This window comes from Talpa europaea, assembly GCF_964194135.1.
Source record: "Talpa europaea genome assembly, chromosome: 8".
Classification (NCBI taxonomy): domain Eukaryota; kingdom Metazoa; phylum Chordata; class Mammalia; order Eulipotyphla; family Talpidae; genus Talpa; species Talpa europaea.
Genome location: NC_140075.1, coordinates 43846650 through 43865618, shown reverse-complemented (window position 1 = coordinate 43865618; position 18969 = coordinate 43846650). Strand labels below are relative to the sequence as shown.

The window sequence follows — 18969 nt, the reverse complement described above, 5'->3', positions numbered from 1 at the left end:
TGTGGAGGTTCCTGAGAACACTAAAAATGGATCTACCATAGTTCCAGCCATTCCATTCCTAGGAATCTACTCAAAGTACACACACACAAAAAAAACTAATTTGAAAGGAAACCTGCACTCCTATGTTTATTGCAGTACAATTTACAATGGCTGAGATAATGGAAACAACCCAAATGCCCCAGAATAGGTGAACAGATCAAAAAAAGTCGTGGCATATTTACGCAGTGGAATATTGTTCAGCAATCAAAAAAGACAAACTCATGCCATTTGCTGCAACATGGATGGAGCTGGAAGGGATTATGCTAGCCAAATTAAGTTTGAAGGAAAAAGATAAATATCAGATAGTCTCACTTACATATGGAATATACAGAAACCAAACAAAAAGTCAAGAAAAAGACAAAACTAGCAAGCTGATCACAGATCTGAGGCCTACAGCAAGAGAGGGGGCGGGAAGGGGGTCAAAGCAGGAAAGAATACTATGGCAATGGCTCATGGGTGATACAGTAGCGGGTAAACTATGGGGAGTACATTTGAGGGGAGAAACCTATTACTGTACAAAAATGAACAATGATGTAAGAAAATAAAAATAAATGACTATACAAAAACATTAAAAAGCTAGCACTTAAAAGGCATTACTTAAAACTGTACATTTACTTACAATTACTGCCTCAGCTTGTCGAACCAGATCAGCCGTCTTTGCCTCCAATTCTGCATTTAAACGCCTAAAAGCAGAAAATAATTTATTAGAATATGAAGATTCTCAAAAAAAGCAATTAACTTTCAGCAATGACACATTAGCAAATATATTAAGCAACAAATGCCAAAACACAGATGTGACATTTTTATTCTAAAATTAACAAACATTAGGACATTTTCCAATTTCCATGACTCCTTTGTGGTAGACTCTCAGACAGTTTAACTCTTGGCTTCTCTCTGGCCCTTACTTCAGGTGAAATGACCTATTTGGGTAGAATAATCAGTAAGGGTTCAACACAGTTCCACTCTCCATCTTCTGGGATCAACTCTAACTAGGATCATGAGTGGGGCAAGATGGGGAAGGAAAGGCCTGGATTGGCCTAGAATGCTGCTGCAAGGAGGGATATAAATCTGTGGTTTAGTGAGCACACCTAATGTGGTACATATCTCAGTACATACTTCAATATCAGCTTCATCAGAAATAAAGATGATGATGTCGACCTCCACCTGTCACTCTTCAAAAAATTCTCCCAGTCTGTTTGGAATGTAGCAAGGAATAGAAATACTACTTGTCCATTAAGGTTGCAAATATACCAACAGACCAATGGAATAGAACTGAGACCCCAGAAACAAATCCACACCTATATGGACAATCTACAATAACAGAACCAAAAACATACATTGGAGCAAGAAAAGTCTTTTTGATCAATGATGTAGGGAAAACTGAACAGCCATATGCAAAAGAATGAAGCTGGATCCATATTGCACACCACACCAATATTGATAAAACATAAAGATGTAAGATCTGAAACCATAAAACACATAGAAGAAAACATAAGCAAAACACTTCATAACCTTCAATGATACCTTCATAGATATTTCTCCAACAGCAAGGAAACAAAGAGAACATAAACAACCGGGACTACCCAGTTTAAAATGCTTCTGCATTGCAAAAGAAATTGTAACTAAGATAAAAAGACACCCAGGTGAATGTGAAAAAAAAAAATGTGTATACCATACATCTAACAAGGGGCTAATATCAAAGATCTCAAAAAAAAAAAAAAAGAAAGAAAAGAAAATAACCTAATCAAAAAATGGATATAAGAGCTAAACAGGCAGTTTTCAAAACAAGACATACAGGTGGTCAACAAGCATATGAAAAAATGCTCATCATCACTCATTAGGGAAATAGAAATGAAAACTGCAATGAGATATCATCTCACTTCTGTGAGAATGGCCCATATCAAAAAGACCCAAACCCCCAAGTGCTGTGAGGATGAAGAGAAAAAGGAACACTCACAATGTTGGTAAGATGGGCTCAGCTCCAATGGAAAGCAATATGGAGATTTGTCAAGAGAGTAAAAATGGATCTACCATATGACCCAGCAATTCTACTCTAAGTATCTACCCAAAGAACACAAATAAATGAATTTGAAGGGCAACTTGCAATACTATGTTCATTGCAGCACTATTTACAGCAGCCACGATATGGGAACAACCTAAGAACCCCAAAGCAGACCAGTGGATCAAGATGTGCTATATATTCACAATGGAATACTACTCAGTGATCAAAAAAAATAAACTTATGCCACATGCAGCAACACGGATGGAGCTGGGATTATGCTAACTGAAACAAGTCAGACGGCGGAAGGCTAATACCGGATGGTGTTGCATATGTGGAATATAGAGAAACCAAACAAAGGGTCAGATAAGGTCTAAGCAGACTGCAGAACTGAGACATTCAAGGCGGAAGGAAAGAAGTGGGGCGGGAGCATCATGGGCTATGGTGGTGCACTGTGGGTACTTTGGTCCTGTGAGCATTATGGTAACAGCACTAGAAGAGAGGTGTTGTATACTTCTAAAATACAAACAGCATAAATCAAAAAAAGCCAGTGTTAGTAGTTACCCTATTATAATAAATCAATGAAAGTATTAAAAAAAACCCAAGAGTTCTGGTAACAGACAAACCTGTTTGAATTTGAAATATGGTTATACATTTTACTTCATAATTTTGATGAAGTATCTTAACCTCAGACTGGTATTTACAATAATAACACTTCTTTTTTTTTTTTTTTTTAAAGATTTATTGATTGATTGATACATACATACATACAAGCACTGGGTACAGTTAGAAGCATGGGAGGGTGAGAGAATTCACCAGAGCCAGAGCGGGGAGCAGAGCAGGCAGAAGGACCGAAGTACACTGCTGAGGGGAGCAGCAGGCGGCAGGAGAGGTCTGCGCGCCATGTGGGACCCTCCTCCGGTGGCCGGGGAGCAGCCGGGGATCGAACTGGCGCTGCAGAGGCTGCGAGCAGCTTCGCAACCCAGCCCTCAACCGCTGCGCCACCAGGGAGGCCCTACATTTATTTTCTTAATGTTTGGTATTATATGTTATTCACGCATTTTCAATCTTGCCCATCATCATTTCCATGTACTCAGTCTGTTTAATAATAGTAATAATAATGTTAAAAAGACCACAAGAATGGCAGTACCATTGAAGAAAACTGTTTCAAAGGAAAAACTGGTCAAAATCCTACCACATCATGCAATCATTTTTACTTCTACATTACCTTCTAATTTTCATTATAGGGTATATACAATTTTTACTGTTTTCCCCTAGTAATACAGAATCTGTTTATCTCAAAATCTTTATAACTAGTGCTTTAAATTGCTAATTTACCAATATTCTAATGAGTTGTAATTAACATAATGTACTGAACTGTTCCTACTGTTAAAGCCCCTTTTCTACTTTTAAAGGCTAAGACTAATAAACATCTTCAAAAGCATGTTTTTTTTATTCTATTTACAGGTCACATTTTGAAGGTCACATTTACATATTCTATTTACAGGTCACATTTAGGCTTTTTTGAAGTTATCTGAAGGAAATATTTTGAGCAATTTTAAAATTGAGATTATCTTTGTTGTTTTTCATAGATATAATTCAGAAATGACAAGTCCCACTTCCAGAAGAAAAAAAAAGACAACAGTACCATATCCCTTCTTGAAACAGCCTATTTTTTTTTTTAAGATTGACTTATTTATTTATACTAGCACTGGGTACAGTCAGAAGTGCGGGAGGGTGAGAATTCACCAGAGCCAGAGCAGGGAGAAGAACAGACAGACTGACGAAGTACACTGCTGGGGGGAACAGCGGGTGGCAGGAGAGGTCTGCATGTCATGTGGGACCCTCGCCCGGTGGCCAGGGATGGAACCAGCACTGCCGAGGCTGCGGGCAGCTTCACAACCCAGTGCTCAACTGCTGCGCAGCCGGGGAGGCCCCCAGCCTAATGTTTTAAGAAATATTTTTATATCTTAGGAGGAATTCATAAATATCTAATAAGACAAAGTTGCATTTAAAATGCTACTACCTGATTTTTCACATTTCTCTAACAAGAATCATGAAAACCTAAATATAAGCTTCTGGTAATACAGTAGACTGGGATGACTCACAAGTCTATTATCCTCTAAACCCATGGAAATGTTGAATAAATTGGAATGAAGGAAATATTACTAAGCTCAAGCTCAGGCAAGGGAAATACCCTGGCACTAAAAATAAAACAGCATTCAAAATGAGCAGTAAACAGAACAGGAGCCAAAACAGCTTACCAGTTAGAAACTGATGCACATGTGGGAGTCATGCAGGGCTACACCTGCGAAACAGACTGCCTACACCCTACCCATAACCTTAGGTGACGGGAAATCAAACTAGAGCCATGGGTGGAAACTGTTCACTTGTGAGTAATCAGAGCACGCAGGACAGCAGCCCAAGTTCACCTTACCTGGATGGTGCAGAGACCCTATGTGAAAACTCTAAGATAGAAAGTTCCCAGGAAGCAGTGAAAACTCTGATAAACTAGAAAAATTAAATGCAAAACCACCACCCTAATGGACATTTACTCTTCTAGAGCACATGGAAGTCTCTAAGAAAGCAAATCCCACTAAAGATGACTTTACAAAGGTAACAAATTCATAAACAAGTCATCAACATGGAAAATCAGCAGAGACAACAAACTCTACCATAAAATGTGGAGATAGTAAAGCAAAATTTTACTTTGGGGCATGGGGGGGGGGCAGCAAAAATAGAAAACATTAGGCAAGAATCAGACATTATTACAAAAGAACACTGAATTTGTTAAAGAACAAATAGAAATTACAAAAATTTAAAGTCACTGAAATTAAATGCTCAAAATCAGTGAATAAATTGAATAGAATGAACTGAAAAGGGAATGAATTAGAAGACAGATATGCAAATATCACCTATGAGGTGTTACAGATAAAAGGGGAAAAATACAAAAAAGCAGAATGTATGATAAAAACACATGCATATCTACCTAAAACAAAGTGCAGAAGGAACTAGAATAAGAAAATGTCAAACTATGAAGAGATAATTATTATGAGACCTTTCCAAAACCGGACATATGGATCTCAAGCACAATTAGAAAAACAAATCCACACACCTGTACACATCAACAGTGAAACTGCAGAACTTCAATGACAAATAGTATTTAAATTATCAAAGCAATTATGTAAAAAACAGAAAAAGTCCTTATAGTATTATTATCTAAAAAGCTACTAGGAGATGGCATATCAGCATTGCTAGAGTCCAATGGATATGAAATGGTACTTTAATAGACTGTAGGAGAAAACACTGATCATCTACAATTCTATGTTCACTGAGCTATCTCTGAAATGCAAAGTAACAAAATTTTCAGAAAAGACTGGAAAATTTAAGACTCAGAGAACACAATTAACTAGCTTAATCTAACAGATTAGTCACCAAAAAGCGTTTATTTCTATCACAGAGCACAAAGGATATTTACAAAAATTGACCATTTACCTAATCACAAATAATTTTAATACATTTTAAAAATCAATACCATATTCTTTGATCGCTGTTCAATAGATTTTAAAAAAATGAAACATATGCTTTAGAATTAAAAGCAAAATTCCTAAATATTCACTATGAAAATCAAACTTTAAAACAAAATTACAAAAGAATAAAAATATATATATATATATCAAAACAGGCCCTGAAATATAGATAAGCTGTAACTGGAGAGAACTTTATAAAAATTAATGGTTTTTGTAAAAATAAAATTAAAAGTGAAACTAAAAAAAAATCCACCACAAATAGAAGATTGTGGAAGAATAAAGACAAATGAAAATTTTTCAAGTTGCCTTGAGGTAAAATTGGTGTATAATATTGCATATTATTTAGAGGCATAGGACCATATTTCCTAGGATGCATGTCACCGCACAACACCCACCACCCGTAAGTGGCTTTACCATAAGCCACTGTGACCAAAACCTCCACACTTTGTTTATCCCTCTCCTCCTCCCCATCTTGTAGCTCAAGTCTACAGTCAGGTTTGGTTTTGTTTCTCTGTATTTCACTTAAAAGTGACACAATCCAGTATTTGTCTTTCTCCTTCTGACTTACTTCATTTAGCATCATCCTCTCCAGTTCCATCCATGTTGTCACAAATGGCAAGAGTTCCCTTTTTTTTTTCCCCCCTATAGTTGAGTAGTATTCCATTGTATATAAACACACCATTTTAATCTACTCATCTGTCCCCGGGTCCCTGGACATTTAGGTTGTTCCTATAACGTGGCTATTATAAATAGTGCTGCAATGAACAAAGGAGCTAGAAAAACTATCAACTAACCAAAATTTATCCTGGAAATAGTAATCATTAAAGAAATTGAAAATAACTCCCTCAACAAAAAGCCACATCAGACTCAGTTTCACCATTTTAATCAAAGGGCAGATGATCCTTGGTTACAAAAAGCTTCCAAGAACAGAATAAAACAAAAAGGAAAACTATTCAGCTTATTTAGTGTGGTTAGGAGAACACTGTTGTTATTACAAGGAAAACATTAGAAAAAAATGTAAGATTGATCTTACTCTTGTTAAAGACACATAAAGCAATCAAATCAAATGGTCTATAAAGATATACAAGATATGTACTTGTGTGTTAGAACATTAAACAAGGGGTACATAAAACCATTTTATCAACTAATTAATTTTGGCGGGGGAGTTTTGGTAAGACAACCTTCATACAAAATAGGAATGGGAAATAACATCCTTAAACCTGATAAAAGGAATCTACCAAAACTATATGGCAAACCTCAAATGTAATCATTAAAAGCAGATTCCATAAAATCATAACCAAGATAAAGACAATCACCATCACTTTTTCTGTTCCATATTGTACTAGGGATACTAACCAGATTCCAAATAAATAATGCATCACAAAATATAAAGGGACAAAACTTAAAATTCATATCTATCTGCCTTAATCAAAGGCCAAGGGCCTCTATAATGAATGAAAAAGAGTTCTATTAACCGATCACTTGGATCTATATAAAGGTGTAGGGTCAACACACAAAAATCAATGGTGTGCCTACACATCTAACCAATAACCAATTAGAAAATGTAGGAGGAAAAAAGTCATTTCATTATAGCAAGAAAAATTTATATAATATGCAAAATTTCTGATGAAGGACACCAAAAATGGACATGTACCATTGTAGGGTAAGTAAAGTATCAGGCTTTTCCACCCTCCCACCATTAGATTAAATGCATGCCTGATGGCGGACACCTGCCATCAGGCAGGTGGGCATACGTAGGTGGGTTCACCTGGGCTGAGAGACTGGGCTCATAAGGGTAGCGTCACGGGATACTGATGAACAGAACCACCAGAAGAAGAAAGAGAACGGGGCCACGAGAGAATGCCAGAGAACCCAGGAAGAGTCAAGACTTGCTGGGGGCTGGGAGGCCTGCCAGCCTCCCAGCGTCCCAGCCTGCCATGTACCTGGTAAATCCCAATAAAAGCCTGCAAAAGCCACCGAGGGCTCCAGAACTCTCCTTTACCCGTCTGCTTGGGTCACAGAAACCTGCACTGTGCCATTCTGCACTACAACCCTATTAGTGGAAAGGAAGATTCAATAGCATAAAGAGATCAGTTCTCTGCAAATTATATAAATCCAAGATGATTGGCATTTATGGGCAGGGGCTGGCAGAGGGCAAGAGAGGTTTTTCCTACCAGTTATCAAGACCAATTAAAACATGTCACATAATCTTTATTATTTAGTTCTCTGGTTATATAACAGGCATAAAGCTTGAAAAATCTATTGACTGGAATGATAAGCATATTCCTTAGTCTTCTCAGTGATTATATTTCTTTCAATTATTTGACATGAACTGATTGTAGGAGATTCTGGACTGAGGTTGCAGAAAAGTATTATGTTCTGAAGATTGAAAAGACATCCCAAAATGCTTAATACCAATATACGTGGCAAAATAGTCTAATAAACTCATTCTTGCCTGTGAGAAACTTCTGCATGGTGAACAAACAGCTTCATACAAAGCAGATTTGCACACTCACAGTACAGATAACAGAATAAGTAACAACTAGGCACCTTTGCCACAAAACAACTTCTGCTACAACAGAAAAGCTCCTGTAGCTGACTTTTAAGCAGGACCATATTCCTCGCCACACAGCAGATCCAGGTGAAAAATACACCCTTGAAGATCTAAACTAATTAACTCAATCAATGCAGTTATTTAGTGCTATCTGGTGATGGTAATGAAAATAACTACTTTGTATTAAGCACAGCTGACTCAACTGTATGTGGACAACAAACTTTTTTTTTTAAGACTTATTTATGCATACAAGAACTGGGATACCGGCCAGAGGTGTGGGGGTGAGAGGATTCACCAGAGACAGAGTGGGGAGCAGAACAGGCAGACTGACTGAAATACACTGCTGAGGGCAGCAGTGGGCAAGACAGGAGAGGTCTGCTGCCCCATGTGGGTCACCAACCTGGCTAGGGATCCAACTCATGCTGCAGTGGCTGTGGGTAACCTCATAGTGCTGCAGTCTTAACTCCTTGCACCACCAGGGGGTACCCAACAAACTGTTTTAAGTGCACTCTCAAACTGGAAGAGTGGGCCTATTTCATCAAAGGGAGGCTGATTATGGTCCTACGTGTCTAGGTCCTAAATGCTAAAGTCAGCACACTTCAATTTTTACTTTAACTGTGCTTTAATTTTAAATACATATCATATGCTATGTATTTGAGGAACTGCCAGGATGTTTTGCAATTTCTAAATTAGCTACTTTAAAAAGACTTGTTAAAACATAATTTTGGGGAAGTAAAACTATATACAATGGCAAATAAAAGGTAGGGTCTCCAATCTTGTGAACTTATTGTGCATTGGAAGAAATAGACAATACTTAAGCTAACAAATGAATATGTTGTAACAAAGTATACTAATTCCAAAGAAAAGTTAAGACAATAAAATAACCAGGAGCCTATTTAGCATGTCAAGGAAGACTACTTTGTCATTACAGGTAGACGACTTGTGAGACTGCATTCAAGGAATGACAGGAACTAAAAGGTCGCTGAGACTGGAGGCCAAGAGGCAAAAAGGAGAAGGTACAAGATCAAACAAGAGGCAGAGGCCAGGACTGACAAATTTTTGAAGTGCAACAGGAAACCACAGGAAAATTTTAAGCAAAGTAGTAGTGACTTGATCAAATTAAAAATATTACTCTGGAGTGTGAAAACTGGGGAATGAAGAGTGGAATGCTCTGAGAATGAAAGCAGGTGTGGTCAGGATAAGTGTAATTACACTGAGAGCAGGTAAGGTAAGCCTCCTTACCTCCACCAAACGTGGATAAAGACGGCAATTCCAAATGTGCACTAAGAAAATTCAGAAACCAGCCTCTAAGAAATTTCCATCTGCAACTCTAGGAACTTGAAATTAAGTAAAATCACTGAAACTAAAAACTGAACTAGTCATGGTATTTCTGCTACCCAAAACCTTCTAGCTCCTAGTAGCATCTTGCAAACATATTTACTAGGATTAAATTTCGCCCTTGGAGGACACAGGTGAACTCAAGGGAAAGAAAAAAGGGGAGAGGGGAGTGCAGAATATGAGGGTACAGAAGTCCAGGGACCAGGAAAAGTACTTATAAGCAGCCTTATGTGGGTGAAAGAAAAAAAAAGGCTGAACTGCCGACTTTCTTACTTATATTCCTCCTCCTGGGCGAGGAGGTCCCGTCGACGCACCGCAGGCTGCTGAACGCGTGGCTGGGGCGGGGTCCCCGAAACGCTCCGTCTCTGTGAAAGGGACATTCTTTCAGACACGAAGTCCAGCGTCCCGGTAACCTAGCGGCCCTCTAGGCGTCTGGGGAGGAGCTAACCCTGAGTCTGTAGCTTCTCCCCGCCATCTTTTGTAATGCGACGCTGTTACCGGGGCAACGACGCAACGTCTCGCGAGACTTCCTGCATCTCAGGTGCTCTCCAGTCTGCGGCTGTACCTGGATCCCCTTTGGCGCTCAAGGCGGAGGGTGGTTTTAAGGTGCCGGCTGGGAAGTGGGCGCAGCAGAGGTCCGCGGCCCAGGCACTGCCAGAGCAACCCAAGCAGCCAATGAGGTGCGTCGACTTAAAGGTGATTAAGAGGAGGTTTGGAGGGCTTTCAACCAAGAAAGGCAGGTTCATTTCTAATAGTCATTAGGAGGCAAGCTAGTCAAGCCCCGGAGGGTAAATGATTGAAATAATTGTCAGGCTTTTCTGCCCTCCCGCCATGAGAATTGATGATGGATCCCTGCGGTCCTCAATGCATGCCTGATGGCGGGCACCTGGAGTAGGTTGTGGGCATGCCTAAGTGGATACACCTGTGCTGAGACTGGGCCTATAAGGGTGGTGTCACGGGGATGCGATCAGAGAGAAAGAGAGACCAGAACAAGTCAAAGAGCGAGACCAGGAGAGAATGCCGGAGAGCCCAGAAAGAGTGAAGATTCGCGGGGGGCTGGACAGCCCGCTCACCCCCCAACCCCTGCCTGCCGTGAACTGGGTAAACTCAACAAAAACCTGAAAAGCCACCAAGGGCTCCAGGACTCCTCCTTCACCCGTCTGCTCAGACCAGAGAGAACCAGCTCTATGCCTTCCTGACACTACAAGCCCCAACTCTGTTGTGCTTTTCCAAATTTAGTGATCCATCCCACCCCACCGTTTTTGTTTAAAATTTATTATTCAGTAGGATTTCAAGTTCCGATTTCTTACATTTATTTACAGCATGGTGTAGAGGCAGGAAGACCACAGTGCAGGTTTTTTATGATCCAGCAGACCGGGTAAAGGAGGAGTCCTGGAGCCCTCAGTGACTTTTGCAGGTCTTTTATTGGGGTTCACCAGGCATATGGCAGGCAGGGGTGCTGGGGGGCCGGGAGGCTGGCAGGCCTCCCAGGCCCCAGCAAATACTCTATCTGGGCTCTCTGGCGTTCTCTCTGCTTCTCTTCTCTCAGCTTCCCTTTGTTCTTGGCTTCTCTACTCCTCTGCTTCTTTCTCGGCTTCTGCTGGCGTCTCCATGACGCCATCCTTAAAAAGCCCAGTCTCAGCCCAGGTGAATCCCATCTACCTATGCCCACACCCTATTCCAGGTGCCCGCCATCAGGCATGCATTCAGGACCGCAAGGATCCATCATCCATCCTGATGGCGGGAGGGCAGAAAAGCCTGATACTTTTTACCTTACCCTACACATGGTCAAGGGCTTAGCCTCTCAAGTCAGTCTGCAGAAGGGCAAGGCCTATGTGCACTTACCTGTTATTATAGTTATGTGATCTTGGGCAAATCACTCTGTAGCTAGACTACTACATCGGTGAAATGGAAGTGAGAGTAATGCCCGTCTCATAAAGTTAATATAAGGAATAAATGCATATGTGCTTAGGATTATGCCTGGAACACAGTCAAAAATTTCAAATTGTTTTCATAAAATTTGGGAGTTCAGAAATAAATTTTTACATATAAGGTCAACTGATCTTCAGCAAAGGTGCTAAGACCATTTATGAGAAAATAGTCACTTCAACAAATGGAACTAGGATAACTAGATTTCCTCATGTAAAAGAAGCATCTCCTTTGTTGGGGTACCTTTGATAAAATTAAAATAGAGTCACTGCATTTTGCTCAGCAGAACACTGCTGGGAGACATAAAGTAGATAAGGAAGGGACTGTGATAAAACCAAGGGAGCCAGACCCTGAGTCTACATGACCTAGAGCTATCAGACTTCCAGAGAATGTGGAAACAAGGCAAACAGAACCCAGACATCGCCTAAAGGCAGAAGCTAGCTGAAAACCTGATATTCCAATTGATAACACCAGCAAGAACCAAATCCCCAGGTCAGAATAAGCCTGGAAAAATAGGGTATAAAAAACAAACAAATACACCAAATCCTACCTGGGCATGGACTTCTCCCTGATCTTCTCCCTACAACACCCTTATCTTATGTACAAAAATTAACTCAAAGCAAACCAAAGACTTAGCCCAGAGAGCTAAAACTTAAAAGTCCTTTTAAGTCAATAAATGATACAATAAAAATTAAAACTGTTTTGTTTCAAAAGATTCCATAAGATGAAAAGGCAGACCACATAGAGGAAAATTTTGCAAAAATCTTATATTTCCTAACAGACTTGTGTCTAAAATACACACAGAACTAATAAAACTCAAAAAATGAAACAACATACAACTCAAAAATCAACTGGTCTTCAGGGAAATGCAAATCAAAACCACAATGAGATGCCAAGTCATATCCACTAGGATTACTGTAATAAAAAAGATGGACAATAGCAAGTGTTATTGCAACAGGGTGGTCCCCAGGAAAGGGGGAGGTTCCCTGCCCCACCCAAGGGAGGGTGGAGCTGAGCAGGAAGAGGAGAAGCTGAAGAAGAGACTGAGGTAGGAAGCAGGATGTAGCCAGGAGACCTGGAGGAGGCACATGGAGCCTAGAGACACGTGAAGAAACTGCGTTTGTCTTTTGGTCGTAGACTGGGTGACACAGATGTGGGTGAGACCCATGGGGAGGTGACAATGGCAGCTTTTATCTTGATGTTGATTTTGCTCTTTTCCTTCCGGGCTTGTCCGGTTGTTTGTGACCCTTTTCTGTGGGTCCCCACTGGAAGATGCTTTAGACTTGTGGCAGGCTTTGGGGCCTTGCTCTGGGCCAATCCCATTTGGATGGACTTTTACCCACGAGGGGATGGGTAACTTTGGGTGCTTGATTTAGAAACTAGATTCTTTGCCTTACCTGTATTGTTTCCTAGTTTTATTAAAGTTCCTTCCCCTTAAAGTCTCCTATGTTTTCTGTTGATGCGGCGGATGGCAGAACCCATTTAGAATAGGCAGGTTTGCGGGGTTTGGGCTGCCCCTCTCCCTGTCCTATAACATTATGAAGCTGTGGAAAAATCCAAACCCTTGTACAATGTTGGTAGCGATATAAAATTGTACAGCCACTGTGGCAAACAGTCTGGCAATTTTTCAACAGTTTATACACAGAGTTACTATACAATCCAGCAACCAACTACTAGGTATACCCAAGAGAAATGAAAACTTATACCCACACAAAAAGTCGTGCACAAATGCTTATAGCAGCCTGCAGCGTAAGTGATTATCAGGCTTTTCTGCCCTCCCACCAGTAGGATTAATCATGGATCCCAGTGGTCCTACATGCATACCTAATGGTGGGCACCTGCAGTGGGGTGTGGACATACATAGGTGTGGACACCTGGGTTGAGAATGGGCTTATAAGGGCGGCATCATGGGGAACCAGAAGAATGAAAGAGAAGTAAGAGAAAACGGGACCATGACAGAACGCCATAGAGGCCAGAAAAGAGTGAAGATTCGCGGGGGTTGGAGGCCTGCCAGCCTCCTGGCCTGCAGGCAGCCCTGCCTGCCATGTAGCTGGTTGCCACACTACAAGTAAAAGCCTAATAAAAGCCTGAAAATCCACCGAAGGCTCCAGGACTCCTCCTTTACCCCTCTGCTCAGATAATAGAGATCCTGCTCTGTGCCCTTCCTGCCCCTACACAGCATTACTTAGAATAGCCAGAAAGTGAAAATAACCCAAATGATCATAGACATTAAAGTATATTCACACACAGGAATGTTATTCAGCATCAAAAAGGGAATAAAATGCTGATACATACTAAAATACAAATGAGCCTTTTTAAATAAAGCTACATGAAGGAAGTAATTCACAAAGAAAACATATTATCTAATGCCATTCCAATATGACCATATATTACATGAAATATCCAGAATAGGCATAATCTATAGAGACAAAAAGTAGGTTAGTGGTTGCCCAGGCCTTGCAGATGCTGGGAGATTGACTAAGGGGTTGCAATGTTTTTGGAGAGGGTTACAAAAACTGTTCTAAATTTGATTGTGATGATGATCAGACAATTCTATGGCTATACTCAAAGCCAATGAATAATACGCTTTATATGGGTGAATGGTAGGTATATAAAATATAACAATCAAGGGCCTCCCTGGTGGCGCAGCGGATTAAGCACTAAGCTGTGAAGCTGTCCGCAGCCTCTGCAGCGCGGGTTCAGTTCCCGGCCTGCCAGGGAGAAACCCACATGGCGTGGCAGACCTCTCCTGCCACACCCGCTGCTCTCCTCAGCAGTGTCTTTGGTCCGTCTGCCTGTTCTGCTCCCCACTCTCTCTGGTGAATTCTCTCACCCTCCCGTGCCATTGACCTGTACCCCAGTTCTTATATAAATAAATAAATCTTTAAAAAATATATATCAATCAAATTGTGAAGACATTAAAACAATGGTTAAAAGATGGAGGGATGGAGAAAGATACACTAAACTAATGCTAATAACTAAAAAAGTCAGAATAGCTATTTTAATTTCAAATGAAGCTAAATTCAGACATGGGAAATAATCAGGGACAAAGAGGAGACATAACAATCCTTAACGTGTATACACCTAAAAGCTGGACCTTGAAGTACATGAGGCAAAACTAATAGGCCTACAAAGAGATATAGAGAAATCCACTATTATATTTGGGGACTTTATCACCCCTCTTTCAGTAATTGATAGTTCAAGCAGGCAGAAAATCAGTAAAGATATAATTGCCCTGAGCAGCACTATCAATCAAATTGAAGTAATTGACATTTAGAGAATACTCCATACAACAACAGCAGAATACACATTCTTCTGAAAGTCAGAAGAAACATTCACCAAGAGAGGTCACATCCTGTGTCATAAAATGCACATTAATAAATTTAAAAGAGCAGAAATTGTTTTAGTTTCCTAGGGCTGACTCTGTAACAAAGTACTGCAAAGTGGTTGGCTTAACATAAAAGAAAATTATTATCTCACCATTCTAGAGGCTAAAATCAAAGCTTTAGGAGGACCATGTTCCCTTTGAAACATTTAGGGGTGCATCTTTCCTTCCCAAGTCCTAGGATCTGCTGGTGGCTATCACCCCTTGGCATTCCTTGGCTTGTAGCTATATCACTCCAATCTCTGCCTCGATGACCACATAGTATTCTCCCCATGTGTTAATGTATTAACATGGCAGTTCCTCTTCTTATAAAGACTCCAGTCATTAATTTAGGACCCTGTTTCATGTCTGTCTCAGCCTATCAATAGTGGTGCTATCATCTAGGAATGCTTGGGGGCACTCACATCTGTGCTCAACTGGGATGTCAGAAAAGTCATGACATATTTTTCCTATGCTTTTTCTTTTTCTTTTTCTTTTTTTCTTTTTTATAGAGGCATGTTTTTTATTTATTTACTTGTTTGTTCGTTTTTCGTTTATACATGCACTGGGTACAGTCAGAAGTGCGGGAGGATGAGAGAATTCACCAGAGCCAGAGCGGGGAGCAGAGCAGGCAGAAGGACCGAAGTACACTGCTGAGGGGAGCAGCGGGCGGCAGGAGAGGTCTGCGCGCCATGTGGGACCCTCCTCTGGTGGCCGGGGAGCAGCCGGGAATCGAACCAGCGCTGCAGAGGCTGCGGGCAGCTTCGCAACCCAGCGCTCAACCGCTGCGCCACCGGGGAGGCCCTCCTATGCTTTTTCAAGCAAAAATGCAAAGTGTCTTTTCCAACAACGCAAACTTGTGGTGCGCCCTCATCATTTCTCTAATTAGAGCAGTGTTGTGGTTGGACTGGCCCTTGAGGTTCTATTTAGGCCTGCAAGGTATACCACAGCAACAACCATCAGGAAACATTGAAAAAGCAAGATTAATTACTCACAGACTTCAGAGGATGCCTGGTATGTGTGGGGCCATAGAGTGAGGTAACATAGACAGTGAAAGTAAACTGGGGATCTGCTATGTTGGGGTGAGGTGTATCCAGGTTTTCATGGATTTACACTTTATGGTGAATCAGGGTGTGGGAGAGGAAATGTGGAGTCACTCAAGCAGTCATCTATCTAGTTTATCCAGGGCTTTCTTAAAGGTTAACTCATAGGTTACCTCTGAGTGATGGGGGAGGCATGACTCTTTATCTAGTTAGCATTAGTAGGATGTCATTCAGCTAGCAATGTGTTTTATTTAAAATTAACATCTTTGAAATAGATGACTTGGCAATCAAAGTTTAATGTCAAGTACTTACATTACGATCAAAAAAATTTATTGCTAGGTGCTTACACTACAGACTCAGAATTGACTATTGAATAATTTTGGCAGGCCTTGAGGTATGGGGCATGTTCCTAGTTGATTGGTAGCTGGCCGTGGGATGATTAAGGCACAGGAATATTGCCTACTGGGTTTACAGGACAGAAGAGATATGACTCTGGATCAGTTAGTTTGCATAGCAAAATGAGTCTCCAGAGGGAGCACTTTGCCATCTCAAAGAATTGGTTAGCCACATGACAGTCTCCACAGTCAGAAAGGTTTTATTTTAAGATGTCCTAATATCATAATACAGAAAAATTTAAAAAATTCAATACTATTATCAGAAATGGAATAGGGATTATCATTAATGATCCCATGGAAATTAAAAGTATAATAAAAAATACTATAATTATATACCTCCAAATTCATACATTAGATAAAATGGACAAAGTCCTTTAAAAATGCAAACTAGCAAAAATTATACAAGGAGAAATAGATATTCTGAGCAGTTAAGGACTGAGAAAATAAACTCCCAAGAAAAAAAAGCACCAAGCCCAGGTGGTTTCACTGATGAATTCTATCACACATTTAAGGAGGAAATGATACCAATTCTCTAGAAATTGAATCTTCTAGAAAAATGAAGGGAACAGTTCCAAACTTATTCTGAGTCCCATAAAGGATAGTATAAGAAGAGAAAACTAAAGAATGGTTATCTTTCATGAATACAGATTCAAAGCTTTCAAAGAATATTAGCAAATCAAATTCAACAACATGCAAAATTATACAATACAGCCTAATTTATTATAGACAAATAAGCATGGGGCTTAATATTTTAAATTCAATATAAGTCAGCAAATCAAAAGGATAAAGATGAGTAATGTAAATTTATGCAGCAAAGTTTTTTTGAAAATCCAACAACCTTCATGGTAAAAATTCTCAGGTAAAAATTCCAGGTATAGAGAACATCCTCAATTTGATAAAGAATGTCTATAAAAAGGGCCTCCCTGGTGGAGCAAGGGGTTAAGTACAGCACTGGGAAGCTTTCCGCAGCCACTGCAGCAAGTTCATCCCCAGCAGGCCAGGGAGCTGACCCACATGGCGCAGTAGACCTCTCCTGTCTCACCAGCTGCTCCCCTCAGCAGTGTATTTCACTCAATCTGCCTATTCTGCCCCCTACTCTGTCTCTGGTGAATCCTCTCACTCCCCATACCTCTGGCCTGTACCCCAGTTCTTGCATGCATAAATAAATAAATCTTAACAAAAACTAAAAAAAAAAAAGAATGTCTATAAAAAACCTACAGTTAATAACATACTTGACTGTTTGACTATGAGAAACTAGATGATTTTCCCCTAAGGTCAGGAACAAGGTAAGGATGCTATCTTTCGCCATTCTTACATCTTACTTAAAGATCTAGCTAGTAAAAAGACAAGAAAAAGAAGCAAAATGTACACAGATTGGGAAGGAAGAAATAAAATGTCTTTGTTCAGAGATGACATGAGTATCTACGGAGAAAATTCCAAAGAACTAACAACAACAAAAACCCTGGAACTGTATAAAATGGATGACCCTTGAGAACATGCTAAGTGAAATAAGGCAGACACAAAAAGACAAACAGGGTAAGATTCTACCTATATGAGGTACCTAGACTAGGTAAATTCAAAAACAGCAAAATAGAATAAAGGTTACCAGAGTGTGGGGGAGAGAGAGGATTGAGGAGGTTTGGTTGTTTTTGCTTGCTTGTTTTTTAATTCTGTTTTTATTTCATTTTTTAAATTTAATGCATTTTCTTACATTGTTGTTAATTTTTGGACAATGTTTGATTTCTCCCCTCAGGTGTAGCCCCTGTATTTCTCCAACCACCATGGCACCTGTGATCCACTGCCATAGTCCCTTGTGCTCTTCTCTGACCTGTTTTGACCACTCTCCCTCCCACTGCCCTATTGTAGGCCTCCGATTTAGGGTCAGCTTGCAAGTATTGTCTTTCTCCTGACCCTATGAAGAGTTATTCTTTTTTTTTTAATTTAAATTTTATTTTTATATTCCCCATACAATTACAACCCCCTTATTTTGACCCCAAGCCCTCCTTTTCCCACCCTCCATCCCCCAAAAAGTGTCTCTGGTTCATAGTTGTTTGTTGATTTTGATATTTTCTTTCTTATAATTATTCATTTTCCTGGTCCCTTATTTAAGTTTTCTAGATTCCTGCTATGAGTGAGACCATCCGGTATTTTTCTTTTTCTTTCTGGCTTATTTCGCTGAGCATGATCCCTTCCAGCGCCATCCATGTTGCTGCAAATTGCATGTGTTTATCTTTTTTGAATGCTGAGTAATATTCCATGGTGTATATGTACCACATCTTCTTGATCCAGTCATCTATTTTTGGGCATTTGGGTTGTTTCCAAAGCTTAGCTATTGTAAATAGTGCTGCTATAAACATAGGGGTGCAGGTGTTCTTTGGAATTGATGTTTCTGTGTCCTTTGGGTAAATTCCTAGGAGTAGAATTGCTGGATCATATAGAAGCTCTAAGTTTAATAGGTCAAGAAATCTCCACACAGCTCTCCATAGTGGTTGGACCAGTTTGCACTCCCACCAGCAGTGCAGGAGAGTTCCTCTTTCACCACATCCTCGCCAACATTTGTTGTTGCTAGTTTTTTTAATCTATGCCATTCTCACTGGTGTAAGATGGTATCTCATTGTAGTTTTGATTTGCATTTCCCTGATTACAAGTGATGTTGAACATTTTTTCATATGCCTGTTGGCCATTTGCATTTCCTTGAAGAGTTATTCTTTTTTTTTTTAACGATTTATTTATTTATTTATACAAGCACTGGATACAGTCAGAAGCGCAGGAGGGTGA

The 18969-nt window shown here is 40.1% G+C and overlaps 1 protein-coding gene across 1 annotated transcript in view; it reads right to left on the bottom strand.

The window, feature by feature from the left end:
• TEX9 (testis expressed 9) overlaps positions 1-9935 on the bottom strand; it is a gene marked incomplete at both ends in the record, with an annotated part of 49277 nt that extends 39342 nt beyond the window's left edge. The window contains 3 exons of the mRNA XM_084239659.1: positions 659-722; positions 9734-9825; positions 9909-9935. Of these exons, the coding sequence (XP_084095785.1) occupies positions 659-722; positions 9734-9825; positions 9909-9935 (183 nt within the window). The remainder of the gene's footprint in view (positions 1-658; positions 723-9733; positions 9826-9908) is intronic.
• Positions 9936-18969: the final 9034 nt, after the last annotated feature.